Source organism: Sturnus vulgaris, chromosome 2 (genome assembly GCF_052056855.1).
Source record: "Sturnus vulgaris isolate bStuVul1 chromosome 2, bStuVul1.hap1, whole genome shotgun sequence".
Classification (NCBI taxonomy): Eukaryota; Metazoa; Chordata; class Aves; order Passeriformes; family Sturnidae; genus Sturnus; species Sturnus vulgaris.
In genome coordinates, this window is record NC_142244.1 from 29389806 (window position 1) to 29404728 (window position 14923).

The 14923-nt window shown below is 44.9% G+C and overlaps 1 protein-coding gene across 2 annotated transcripts in view; it reads right to left on the bottom strand.

Annotated features, from left to right (window-relative positions):
- Positions 1 to 2842: 2842 nt before the first annotated feature.
- GSK3B (glycogen synthase kinase 3 beta) overlaps positions 2843 to 14923 on the bottom strand; it is a 150643-nt gene continuing 138562 nt past the window's right edge. For both annotated transcript variants that reach the window (XM_014888881.2, XM_014888883.2), the window contains one exon: positions 2843 to 8648. In XM_014888881.2, coding sequence (XP_014744367.1) covers positions 8581 to 8648 — 68 coding nt within the window. In that variant the 3' untranslated portion in view covers positions 2843 to 8580. The remainder of the gene's footprint in view (positions 8649 to 14923) is intronic.

Consider the following 14923-nt stretch of genomic DNA (forward strand, 5'->3'; position numbering starts at 1 on the left):
GAGGGGTGGGAATGCCCTTTACTTCCTCTCAAGCTCCCATGCTGCTTCCACCACACACGTGAGCCTGCCTTGCTCCCTGCAGCCTCTGTCTCCCTCTGACTGGACCTGCCACATATCCCTCTGTGAGCAGCGTATGTCTCGACTCCGACTGCTCAGCACTTGGAGGCGAGGTAAAGCACAGGGAGGTCAAGCAGCCAGTGACAATGAACAGTCCTGCTTTAACTCCTGCCTTCCCACCAGTTTTTAGAAACTTTGCTTAGGGAAAAAAATACCAACCAAAAAGCCCAAATCCCTCAATCTCTCTCCTTAGAAATCCATTTCATTCTCAGTTCCCTGGGGCTGCCACTGTGGCTCCTCTGGTAAGACAGGTGCTTGTGCTCTGCTAGGCAGCTCTGCCTGGGAACAAAGGTTTGTTTGCTCACAGCTACAGTTTCTCACTCGGCAGCAAGCGAGGGGGCTCTGCAGATGGCACTGGGCTTGGGCAGACTGCCCAAACAGTCTTGGGGCAGAACACTCTAGTTAGAAACACCCTGCTTCAGCCACTCACAAGCTTCCACAAGGGAAGAGACTCTTCAGTCCCCACTTGTTCTGGAGGACTCAGCCCTACCTCTAGAGTATGTCAGTAGAGATAAGTGATGCAGAGAGCAGGGAATTTCTGGAAGAGAAGGCTTTAACTCCACTGACTGCATGGGACACCTAACCAACTGCATGCACACTCAGGGAGCAATAGGATACACCAAGAAAATATTTGTGCCAGGGCATCAGGAAGTAGCTGAGTGTGCAGCAAGATACAGGGCTGCATTCCTGCACTGACCAAAGGCAGGCGCTTGCTGTGAAGTCCAGTTTCCCTTGCAGCCCTGAGCACTCACCTGTACTCTCACCTGAGATGAGTTCCAGCAGGAGTTTGTTTTGGAGATCTGGTCTCTACTCCAAAGCCTCACATCGTACAACACACACTCCCAGACAGAGCCTGCAGTGTCCTGTGGGGCATTGACACCTACACATCTTCCTTTCCTATCAGAGCTTGGATTTGGCAGCAGTCAAGTCTTGCAGTATTTGTGCACAGCTGGTCTGGCAAACCCAGTCCTTTGCCAGGAACACCACCCTTCAAGATTAGCAAGGGAGACAGGACAAAGACCCAGCCAAGCCCTTCCTGGAGCCCAGGGAGGGAAGCGAGGTTTCAGGCTGGCTGATGAGGCTGTACCATCTGTTGGGCTTGCTGTCTCCAAGCAACATGACATGGAGCCTCAGACAAACTGCACTGCTCCTCTCTCCTCTCTGCAGTTTGCAGCTTGCTTCTCTCCTCCTCCTTCTTTGTGGCTCTTGTTCTTTTCCCACAGAAAGCCAGTTAGACCTTCCCACCAGCAGCCCAAAAGCTGCCACCTTCCAGATAACAAATAGTACCAGTAGCCTTGACACTGACACTTAATTCCAATGCAGATGGCTGACAGCTTGCTTGATAAAGACAAAGCACATCAGTGGAGCAGACTCTTGTACTGCATCCAGCTTGGTGCTGCTTTACACTTGGATTAGCATTTTAAATCATCCCAAGGCATTGGTGACAGACAGCTAAGTGGATTTGACCCTGGTTTGCAGATAGATCTCAAAAATTATTTTCTCACAGGATGAGAGAATGATGTTCCCTGGAAGGGAGTGCAAGGACTGGCTCTTGATGCTAAGGTGTTACTTTACATCTTTTAGAAGGGTTACTGGAATATAAACACGATATGAAACTGTAATAGTCCAACCGGCAATGCCTGCAGGAGTTACGATGGGAGGGAGCGTTGGATAAACTGGACAGCTGCATCCTCCATGCAGAAGCGTGAATACAAATCCTTAGGAGACAGACAGGTGGCAACTACAAGACGCTCTCCAGTGCCTTCACTGACACTGGGGAGAGCACTGTAGGGAACTCCTGGCTGGTTTTGGTACTCACAGCTTAAGGAAGATGTTTGAAACAACTGTAGAAGCAATAAAATTGGAAACATTACAAAGATGTGAAGGAGCTGAAGATCCCCTTCCAGTCAGCTTAGCAAGAAGAGGTACTTGAGTTCCGTTCATTTGGCTCTGACATTCAGAAGAGAGATCTGAGACTGGAGCTAAGAGTTCCTGTGCAAAGACAGCACATAAAGAGAGCCCACAACTTGCATTCCAGGTGAGGGAAGTTCAGAAGAGACAGGAGGCCCCAATGGACGTCCATCCAGAGAATTGCTCAAGGATGACGGACCACTACCCCAAATCACCAGGGATTGTGATGAACTCCTATCAGAAGCAGGATTTAAATAGATAAACTGATCCAGAGAGGTGCTGTAGTTTCAGCAGTGATGTGTTTGCAAGCGTAAGTGGTCACCCTGAATGCCAGGACCAGACTGGCCAAGCAGAGCAGTTCCAGCCTCAGGACGAGTTGAATGCATCCAGAATCCTGATGACTTTGTGGGACAGAGGTAAGTGAAGGGACAGGAGCTTCTGCTCACTGTGTTGCTTCTGGGGCAGCCAGACTGTGGGTGGCCACCTGGCCCTGTCACCCCAATGCAGCAGGGCCTGCACAAGCCAAGCCCTGAGCCTGCTCAGGGAGCTGGGGTGGGCTGGCACCTGCCCCGAGGGGCACAGCTCAAGCACCCAGGAGGGGCCAGAACAGCTCCCAGACACACATTTGGCAATCAGGAGAGGATCAAGGGGACCCCGACTAAACAAACCAGGTGTGGACCCATCAAAGGCTGCTTCCCACCCTAGTCCTACTTGTTACGGAGGGTCTCTGGAGTGGAGGCTCCAGTCTGGAGCCCAGCAGAGGTTTCACAGGAACAACTGCAGCTCATGGCACACACAAAGCAAGAAGAGTCTCTTTGCAATATAAATTTGTTTTTATTGAAGCAGCAGTCACATGACCTCGCATCTAGCCTTTAGGATAGCAACAGAATGGATTCGGCCAGGTCAGCCAGCCCAAAAAAGGATTTTTTTTTTTTTCTTTTTGCGCTAATAGACATGTCATGTTTAGTACATACATTATCCAGTACCGGTAACCCAACTCAGAGATAGCTAAGTGCTGATTTGCTGGAGGAACGGTCCACTGGACGTGGTCTCGACAAACTTTACAGATCACCACCAAATAACATTACTAATTGGATCCAATGATTTAGAAAAAAAATAACAACCCAAACAACCATGAGTGCAGGATTCAAAGCCAGCAGTTTACACAGGTTCTTAAGTTTGCATCTATAGGTGGACGGTAAAGGAAGATTGACTGGATTCAATTTGAAATATTTCTGTCCCAGGGTTCCTCTCTCCATCAAATCAAATGGTATCATAGACAAGCTGGCATCTCTTTAAAAATAGCATGGAATAACACAGCTCATTTAAGAAAACATGCTTATTTCTTGAGGTTTTTCTTTAGTATTACAAAGATTCATGTCCACCTATTCTCACAGAGTGGAAAGAGGCATGAGGGTGAGGAACAAAGGTCAGAGAAGGGAGAGAGGAGGAGGAGGGAAGAATAGGGCAATTTTTTGAAATAAAGACCACACACTTGGTACTTTTTAAATTTCATTTCCAGGCTAACCTACTTTTTATTTAATGCAAATTACAGTACCAGTTAACTATTTCCGAACCGAGTCACACAGAACAAAATGTATTTACAAGGAGAATTGGGGGGGGGGGGGGGGGGGGGGGGGGAGGGAATAATAAAACATTAAGCATACTTTCCACAAAAAAATTTTATATTTAAAATGAAAAAAAAAAAAAATCAGTCACAGAGGCATTCAAGTAGTAATAATGTTATACAGGTTTTGCTTTTCCTTTAAATCAAGACAGATTTGCACAAGTGTATGCAATAGTTTGTATACAACCCACAGTCCTTAATATATATATATTTAGATTTCTGTTTTTAAGATGGAAGTGGTCACGCTAATTGGTGGGTACAGGCCCAAGTGATCCATCAGCAACACATTAATGAATGCAAATTTTACAGGCAAGCAAATTATATATATATAAATATATTTTATATATATATATTAAAAATAAATTGAGAAAGACCAACACAAGGAAGCTACTTTTCTCGAGCTAACCCCTTAGGTACTGTTTTCCTTTCCTGTCGTTTTGCCATTATTGCAGTGTTGCAAAACGAAGCCAACTATGACCAGAGCCAGCCAAGAGCCCTGTGGAAATCAGCTGCCACCCCGGGGAACCCACTGGCAGTCTCCAGAAGGCAGAGCCCAGACCGAATACCCTACTGTGCTTTTCCTCATCGACTTTTCCTTTTTCTCTGCAGTGGCTGAGGTTCCTAGTACAGGAGTACGAGTCTGACAGGCTGCTTGACTTCTGCTTTTCCAAGTACTGAAAATGGAGGGGGGACGGGGACGGAATTTTAGGTTACAAGTTGCAGGCACCTGCCATTATTTTAGGTAAAACCTGGCTTCAAAATAATGGGACAGAGTATTCAGGGGTGTTCTACAAGTCGATTTTCTTTTGCAGGTAATTTTTTTCTTTTTCCCTAGCAAGGTAGGTAAGTTTAACAGTAAAGAACACCAGTGTCTTGACTGAGCATCCATCTGGGGAGACAGACTGCGATCCAGCCCAGTTCAGGGACCCACTACAGCAGGGCTGACGTAAACGATACATCAAGACCATACTGGGTTAAAAAAGAAGCCCAAAAGAGTGTAAAAGAGAGGGACAGCTCTGAGCAGACTGTTGCCAACAGCTTGGCATCACTAACCTTCGTGTCACCAGGAAGAAAGTGCAGCCCCTGCTTCACTGGAATGAACACGAGATGCTTCGAAATAAAACAGCAACCTTTGGTTTGGTAAAGTTACATGTTTTCCCATTCAAGACAACTTTATGTGGAATACCAACAAGGTAGTAAAACACAAACTAGTTTTAGAAACAAGGCCTTCGTGCTGGGCACAAGAAATCAAGAGTCATGTTAAACTCATCTCAAGAAAACAAAAGTGACTTCTGGGAAGGATGTTGGGGGAAAACAGGGAGAAGAAAGGGAATAGAAAGTCCTCCCGGCAGAAAAAACTACTGCAGTCTCCTACAGTGATGCCCCTGCTCCCACTGCAGCCAGATGGCTCCAAGCACAGCAACCCTGCAGGATGTGGGGATTTCCCTCCCTGGGGGCCCTTTCTGCTTGCCGCACGGAGAGTGGGAAGGCCAAGCCTCCTGCATGCTGCTGCTGCCCAGATGCCCCTGGGTGCAGAGCTGAGACAAGCAAAATCTAAATGGGCTGCTAGGGCAAGGGTCCGAATGAAATCAGCTGCTGCTAGTGGGAGGAGAAGGGCAGCGCAGGCACCTTGGAGACTCCCAGAACAAAGCCACAGCTCCAATGAAGTAAATGACGGTGAAGACGGTTTCTTTTCGTTCTGCTACTGATCAGGGTATCACCGAAACCTTACAGCACTCAAAGAGTTATAAAGTGGAGTGGGGAGGGGGGAGCAAAGATGCAGGTTTAGGGTGGGAGACATTGTTAATAAAGAGGGACAAGAAAAAAATAAAAGGGAAATAAAATTAAAAAAATCATGGAAGCGAAGGCACTCCAAACTATATAGATACACTATACATCGCTACAGTTATTGTTACAATAATACAGGCCGGTACCTACTGTACAGAGTTAAAACTATATGGCTTTAAAAAGCTCGTCTACATTTTGTCTGATTATTAAACAGAATCACTGCCCTGAACGGTATCTTTTTGCTCATTAATAACAGTTCCTGGGTCCACATATTTACATACAAAACAATAAAAGTCAAAATTCAAAAGCAACCAAAAATAATAATAATGTACAAGCTTGAATTTGGTGAGGAGCTTTGTTTTTTGTTATTTTTCTGTGATTTTTTTTCTTATTTACAAAAAAAAGGTTGTTCAAAGACCTGGATCTAACTTGTATAAAAGAGTGTGTGATCCTGTTATGATCCTTGAAAATAGAAATAAAACCAGAGGGGCACCCCTGACCCTCCCCCCCGCCTAACACACACACATAAGACACACACAGACGCCAGCACAGTCACAAAACCAGAGAGAAAAGAGAAACGCTCTGACTCCCCTCTGCCAATCTTTGACAAAAAAAATGAAGAAAAGCCACGTGTCCTGGCACAAGCAGCATTTTTTTCTTCGGTATTTTTATAACTTTTTTTTTAAAGACTCAGTAATTTACTGCCTCCAAATAAAAGTGCCTGTGGCCAATGCTTCAGCAGTCTTGTCTATACAGCATATCCACACCCTGCCACTGTCCTACTTTTTGAGTCTCCTGCATGGATTTGGATCACTGGGTCAACCAAGCCCCTTCACTTACCTTTCAAGACACTGACTAGCGGAGCGCATGTGTTAAGACACTCTTCAGCCCTTTCTATTAAGTTGCAGGTAAGAATTTGGAAAGCCTTCCATTTCTCAACGTGGGTGTGCTTTCCTTTGCAGCCAGCCAGAATGCAAAAAAGCTTTTAACACCTTTTTTTGGTGTGTGTTTGTGCCCAACAGCAAATCACTGAAGGGTATAACATGAGGGTTTTTATCGGTTTCATGGTAGGTAGTCACTCACCTCTTCAATTAGCTCCTGCACACCCAAACCCACTGCGTACCAGGCAGGAGGGAGAGGGCAGAGCTTTTATCAGTTCCAGGGCTGCTAAGAGACAGTTTCCAAAAAAATCCCACGTCAACAGCATAAAAGGTATAAGAAAAAACACACTAAGCTCGTGACCAATCTCCTGCCACCCCTGCGGCAGCCAAGCTTCCAAAGCCGCTACTGCTGGTTCCCCCCAGGCCACACGAAGGTTCTGTGTGTTCCTGAAAAGCAACTGCTTGTCTTAGAGATTCGCAGGTCATGGAACAGCTCAGTAAGCACCAAAGGTGACTACAGTTTCTCTGAAGAAGGATCAGGCTGGAGCGGACACCAACCGCAAGCCTACCACAAGATCAGGTCTCCCAAAGTTTCGTTTTCGTGCCGGGGCTGCATCCGGCCGTTCACCCGATCCTTTTGCAAGGAATATTGCTTTGACTTCAGGAAGAGAGACGTGGATGCTTGCACCACACGCCGTGACAGGGAGGAAACTTGGACCCTGAACTGATGGACTAGAACAAGCATTCACCTCATGCTTCAGTCAGACTGATTTAAGACTGTAGACATAATAAAAAAAGCAGTGTTGTATCTATGTATACATGTATATATTTATATAATATATATATACACATACACTCATACAGAGCCAGCTTTCCTACAAGTCAGCAGGTACAAATTACCATCAAGAGCATTTGGATGTGTATTTTAATATTCTACTAATGCAAAAACATAATGGCGACGTGGCAACACTCATCAATAAATAGAGATCAAAAAAAGAAAAAGCAAGAGGTTAAAAAATATTAAAATTAAATACAGACTTTAGCTGTGGATTTAAAATCAGAACTATCAAAGAATGTGGCATCCTGCAAGTTAAAACTGCAGTTAAAAAAAGGAGTATTACAAAATAAACCAGTAGCCTGTTACAATTCACATTATAAACCCTGGTGTCCTTTTCCTGTACGCACCTTAGGAAAGGGAAGCCTGTTCAAATCAAGAGACAAGGAGGGCGGGGAGAGAAAAAACCTAACCAAACACACTTTCACAGCGGTCACTTCCCAAAAAGTCCCTGAACATCCATCCACCAGCTGGGCCCCTGCGGAGGATTTTGTTCATCTGCTGAAGCTGGGAGCCGGCCTGAGACACAGAAAACAGGGAGCTCCGGCTGGGCAAAGGGGATGCCTCGGCAGAGCTGACTGCTGCTATTCGTGCATGTGTGTGTATTGTATTATATATCACCCACTCAGGCAAAACTTTTCCCACATGAAGCTGCAGATTTCCTCATCACTAGCATTGATTTCTACAAATGAAAGGCTTCCACTAGTGGTTCAAGCCTTAGACACATGGCAAACCCTCCCCCGCACCCCATGGCAACCTATTTTCCTACCATGTCACTCACTCCCTGTGCCAAGCCAGGGCAGCTCTTCAGATAACCTGGGATATGGATTTGCTGACAAGAAACATTGAGCTCTGTTGAACGACCTCTGCTAAGCTCCTGACCAAATTCAAGCTGTGCACTACATCAAAGTCTGAAACTTCACTTAAAAAGAAAATAAGAAAAGAGGGTAAAAAAAAAAAAAAAAAAGAAAAAAGAACTTCAGAACTTCAGCAGAGAATGAGGTTTGGGATTTGTTTGTTTCGGTTTTTCCTTCTTTCTGTTGTGGGAGGGGTATGAGGCAAGAGTCCTGGTTCTGAAGTACACAACAGCAAACTTCCAACATTAACAGATTGTTCAGGGGAGACACTGGTGTGTTGTATTGCTCCTCTTTCCCTCCTCCCCCACCTAGTCCCCTGCCCTGGACACCCTGCAGTGAGAATACAATGAAACTGGTTTGCATTTATAGATATTTTACAAGGTTAAATAAGAACAACAATAATAATAAAAAATTGAACATTAAAATGAACAGGTTGGTTGGTTTGTTGTTTCGTTGGATTTTTTTTTCCTCTTTTTAGTTTTCTTTCCAAATGTGACCAGTGTTGCTGAGCAAGACTCAAATTACTGGTGATTTTTCCTGTGTAGCTGGCGGCTTGGTACTGGTTCAGGTGGAGTTGGAGGCTGATGCTGTAGCTACACTATTGGTCTGAACTCGTTCTCCTGCATTAACATCTGCAAACAACGGACGAGAAGGGGAGAGAGAAAAACAAGCAGCATTACCTCCAAAACAGAGACACATTGGAAACAACAGCTGTGACATTCTCCACAAGGGGAAACCCACAACTCACACCAAGACGGTGTTTGGTTAGGATGCTCTCCTGACTTCAGAGCATGCAGATGGAGCAATCCAGTCTGGGGAAAAATGGAAGATGGTCTTTAGGTAGGGCAAAACAATCTGGAGGGCTGAGGGCCGTGGGCTGAGCTCCAGCAGGTTTTGCAGTTTGTAACACTGGCTGCGCAGTGTGAAGTCACCTGTTTTACATCCCATAATTGCATGACAAGCCACACTGGCATTGCCAAAGCCAACACCAACGTCTGTGGTCACACCACGAGGTTTCACACTGGTGCTGAAGTTTCACATTGTTAGTCCTTCTTAAAATAAATCTGCCTGTTAGTTGTGTGAATGAGTGCAGACAAAAAATGATGAGCCTGCTCCCCTGGCAGAAACAGCTGGTGTGCCAGTGTGCAATTCATGCACTTGCTACCTGAGAAAGTCTTTCCAGTCTGCTGCTGGATTCAGTGCTGCCCAACCCAATTTGGATCTACCACCTTCTGAACTGCTGAAGCAGATTAACATCAAGGCCTGTAGGCAGTAATGCGGTTTATGCAAGCACATGACATGTTAGAGGATCGGATCTCTGCAGTAAATGCCTCCAACACCTTCTCAGGGAGGGACAGTGCTTCACAGAGAGACAAGTCACAGGATCAAGGGCATGTGACAAAGTAAATTCCAAGAAAACAGAGGGTTTGCAAAGAAATACCAAAAGGAAATTCATTGTAACTGTCTTTTGATAGGCCACAATGCATCAGATATTTCCTCCAAAAAAAAATTCTTAGTATTAGAATAGCTGGTAGGGGGAAAAATGCACCAATTTCACCTGGAACCATTTTATATATTATCTAATTAGCCAAGTCAGAAAGACTGCAAGATATGTATAGGTAAGTGGGTGAACACCTAAACACGTAAAATACAGGATGGGAAAAATGTATTAAATGAGGTTTTCTCCAAGAGACTGTCATGCATTTCACCCCCTTAATTTAAGTAAGATTAACTGCAAAGCTATTGATAACAGCAACAGAAAAAACATCAGAAAGACTTATCTCAGTACAGAAGAGGGCAGACTGGGCAAACCGTGTATTAGAAAAGACACATGGAAAGGGTTTATGAAAGCAAAGAACAGATTTGGTGACCTCAGCCTGAAGGGCTGTGTGACTTCCACACAAAGCACACCAGTGGACGCTAGGTGTGCAGTAACATTTCTCCATCACAGAGGAGCTGGGTAATGCTCATTGGTTACCTGTTAGCAAGATCTCCTCCTCTTCAGACACACTTACCTGACCACAGCCATGAACAAAGGCAATGAACTGAATCACGCACCACTTTGGGTTGGAAAGGGCCATCCAGCTCCAACTTCCCTGCCATGGCCAGGGACACCTCCCACTACAGCAGGTTTCCCAAAGCCCCATCCAGCCTGGCCTTGAACAGTTCCAGGGGCAGCCACAACTTTTCTGGGCAACCTGTGCCAGTGCCTCACCAGTCTCACAGTAAAGAATTTCTTCCTAATATCTAATCTAAATCTACCCTATTTCAGTGTGAACTCATTTTCCCTTGTCCTAACACTTCATGCCCTTGTAAAAAGGTGCCTCTCTAGCTCTCTTGTAGGCCTCCCTTAGGTCCTGGAAGTTTGCTATATGGTTTTCCCAGAGCCTTCTCTTCTCTGGGCTGAACAGTCTCAACTCTCTCAAGGGAGAGGTGCTCCAGGCCCTGATAATCACCTTCCTCTGGACTTGCTCCAGCAAGCTCAAATCCTTATGCTGGTGGGCCCCAGAGCTGGGCACAGCACTTGAGATGGGGTGTCACAGACCAGAATAGAGGGGCAGAATCACCTCTCCCGACCTGCTGCCCAAGCTGCTTTTGATGCAGCCCAGGATACCTTTGGCTTTCTGGGCTAGAAGGGTATGTTGGTAACCCATGTCCAACCTCTCATCAACCAACACCCCCAAATCCTCCTTCTCAGGGCTGCTCTGAATCCATTCACTGCCTAGCCTGTATTTGTGCCTGGAATGCCCTGACCCAGGGTCAGGACCTTGCTCTTGGTCCCGTTGAACTCGGTGAGTTTTGCACAGGCCCCCCTCAAGCCTTCCAAAGTCCCTCTGGATGGCATCCTTTCCCTCCAGTCTATCAACTACACTGCACATGCCGGCTAGAAATGGGCAGCACTTGCTGAGTCACAAATTAAGTAACATTGACAGCAGCGACAAAAATAAGAAATCAAACAATCAGCAGCATGCAGAAACACAAGTGGGAAGAGAAAGTGATGCCTATTTGAAAAGAAAATGCTGCAAGGAATGTGTGGGAAGAAAGACAAAACGTCCTGTGGGCAAAGGATGCCAAATGACTACCCTGGGAGGTTCTCATTCTCATCTCACCCCAAATTAATTGAATCCCTGCCTTTAGAAAGGAATGACCACCATGACAAAAAAAAAAGGTCATGCAATTATTGCAACAAAGCAGCATGACTACAGTACCAATGTTATGTGGGAAGCTGGCCTTGTAGGAGAGGTACGCCCTCCTATGTAGAGAATTTCCCTGAAGGAGCAATTCCCAAATCCCACAAGCATGCAGACCAAAAATGACCACAGAAATCAGAAGTGACCCAGCCAGCCAGATAATAGTTTCTACACTTTAAACTCTCACTATGCTTATTCTAGGTTAATTTTCAAGTATGAATAAACTCCAGTTAATGCAACATCGGCTGGCACTGCCTGATGCAAACAGTCCAGCTGGAGCCTATACTGTTGGCAGAGGATTTCTCTGTATGTGTACAAAAAGTGCTTATATTTCATTTGTTGAAATGAAACATGTCTTTTGATCTCAATTTCCTCAAGATAGCAGAGGCTGAAATTGTTATCATTACATTGCTACTACACAGAGATAAAGGAAAAAAAGAGGAAGGGATGGAGCTACTTATGTAACATATGCTCCTTTTCTATCATCACTGTAACAGGGAAGCTCCTGAGAAATACAGATACCATATGTTAAAACAGAACAGGTGATGCAGGCCAAGAACATTTTCTTGCGGCCTTTCGCAACAATATACAGAAATGTCTCCAGGCTGGGACAGAGTGCAGAGCAAGCTCAAGGCTGCCCTGGCTCCCAGACTGCAAGAAAATGCAGTATTTTAACATTTCAGCTCATCATTTGTTGACTCTGCATTGACAGGACGTTTGAGGAATAAAGAGAGGCTTATTCAAGCATCACTTTGCTGAAGCACCAGAAAAAGAGCACAACTGGAGTATGAGGGTCTTGGGACATTCACTTCTCACCATAAAAAAAAGCAGTATTTCAGCGTAAGAGAAGGAAATCTAGGCCCTTGGCAATGCTGACAGAGGACAGCAAAGCCCTGCTAGGACGCACAGCTATGAGTTGGCATGCAGCTTTGTGGCATAGGACAGACGAGTGCCCAGAGAGGTCAGGGCAGCTTCTTTGTCCTGAACCACCGCCTGACACCTCTCCCTGTGCAGGCAAAGCAGCGCCATCAGAGTTTAAGTGCCAGCTGCTTCCAAAAGTTCTTTCAAACTGAGTGCAAAAGCATCTCTCATCATTGTGGAGAACTTCCTCCAATTCAGCTTTTCCCTCTAAGGAGTGCCTCAGCTTTCTTGGAGGGTACGTGACGCTTCTTAAAAACCTCCTGAAAGGGAAAAGACAGAGCTACAGTTCAGAGAGTGACAGGGATGACAGCTCAGAAAGCCCATTAGCACTGCTGACAGCATTAGCTGGGTGCATTTGTGATGCTGACAGGCTGTGCTGCTCATCTGCAAAGATACAGAAACAAAGCTACCACCAGCCTGGGAATCCTCACAGGACAGCTGAGGAGACAAGGGGAAGGAGGAGGATAGCCTGGTTTTCCTATTGTGCCTGCCTGTGGATATAGAAATTCAAGCTCTGAGCAAACGTGGCAAAATGTCCAAGTTTTACTTCTCTTGTCATGGCTTCATCCCTGTTCTGAGCTTGTAGAAACCTGAGGGAATTGCTTGCCCATCTTCTCCTGGTCACAGAATTCAAGTTTTCCAAAATTCCTTCCATGTCAATACTACAAATGCACTAAATCTTATTTCGTGTAGCACTGTGGTGTTTTTCAGCTACGACACACTGGCACGTAGCACTAGCTCTGATCTGTTTTGTCACTGAAAGTTCAGACACACCACTGCACTTGAGATTACATGGGATCAATACAGCGGGATGCCTAAAATGATGACCCCAGAATCCCTGCTGGCACAACTTCCCTGCAGATGGCAATTATGCTCTTCCCATCTTAACGCTGACTAATGGAGAGGTAACTACTACTGCTGGCTGATCCAGGAAGAAAAATGTAGTCACACAAGCAGATATGCATTACATTCAGCTTGGTCTGCACACTCCCCTCTCAGATGCTGTGGCAGCACAGTTATGAAACCATCCTCTTCCTCCTCCAGCCATCCCCGGGAATACGACTGCACTGACATTTTTAATCAATGGCTGGTATAACTCACAGAAGGCCAGCACATCATTTCAAGCAGGGGCCAATAAATCTCATCTTTCTTTTTCTCCATTTTGCTTTAGACGTGCCACTATGTCAGACAGTTTCTCATAAATATTCAGGAGAATTTACTAATGCCAGAGCAGCAAGGCTACACACTCCCAATGCAAAGCCAGGTTCCACTACTAGAGCAAGTACAGCTTTGTGCCTCAAGAGAAGAGCAAATTGACAACAAATGTGGTTTTTTAAAAAATGCTTGCTAGAGAGAGGCACAAGTTACACACTAATAATGTGAATTACAGTTACATATTTGCTCTTCCCATTATTGCTTTGAGAGCTACATTTTGGTGCACCATTGCACCAAAAAAAGAAAAAAGAAAAGCAGTTTCTGAACCCGTACTGCTTAGTCACACATGCAAGCATTTTGCAGAGAAGTCTCCTGCCTATCAGGATGCCTTGGGTTAGGTGGGAGACTTGTTACCACACTGCCTTAGCAGTTACTGAGGAACTTAACAACACTTACTGCTCTGGGAGGTGCACGGGGTATAAAGAAAGAAGGGACCCCTTGTATGAAAATCTCTTGCTAAGAAATCAGCATCAGCATGCAAAGCACAACAGATTAAAATAAGCTCAACAGCACCTAATCCTAAGCATCATAACTGACATTCCCACCATCTGCTGTGAGAAACCCATCTGAGTAAGAAACTACCAACTACAGAAATACAAAACTGTCCAATACTCAAGTTAATTGCACAATTTCATTCCAATTAGCAAGGATATTATTTTTGGTTTTGAACCATGAATAGGAGGACATATCCCAACTCAGTGCAGTGCTTGCAAACAGAAGCTTTAAAAATATTGACATCAGTAATATGGGATGGGTTGGGGTTTTTTGGCTTTGTTTTGGGTTTTATATTTTGCTTATTATAAACACTTCACATTGAGGACTTGGTCTAATGCATTTTCTCCCTATACGAGCCCCTGAAAAGTGTTGCGTGAAAACAGATTTTAACCCCATTAATTCCTCAAGACTTGTGTCTTGGTGGAAAGAACTCCTTAAAAGGCATAAAAGGGACATTAGGTGAAACAGTATTTTTCAGAAAGGCTTAAAATAATTGTCCATGTTTGCATTATGTAGTTTTTAAATCACTTTTACTACTTTATCTGTTTTCTCACTTGTTGTTGAGCAACAGATGCACATAAGAGGGAAACAGAGAACATGACTATTTGCAAAATACCGCCAAGTGTATGAAACAAACAAATTTGAAAATAGCAGGTTTGCTTTCTCCTAAATTCAGAATACATAAATGGCACAAGTTGTGTCTTTAATCTGCTGCTACTATAATTTCAGAGAGAAATCTCATCTTTTAAACCTGTGTGCATCTGTCCCAGAATATGAAAATGCTCTTTGTACAGCACTGGCTTGACCAAGTGCTTTAAATATCAGGTAACTGTCCAGCACATGAACCAGCTAATGCTTTCCTGCACGTTTCAAGAGCAGCTTTTGAATCATGTCTTCTCATCAGCTGTCCTACACTAAGGAAGCATCCTGCACTGTAGCACTTGTGGGGTGGGGCTGAGGTGCATGCAGGAGATGTGGAAACACACGTGTATTGCAGCCTGCCTTTGTTTGCCCAAGCCCTGACACAGCCTCTAGTGTGCTGAATCAGGGCTGACTCAGAGGAAGAATGCCATGTACTGAATCAC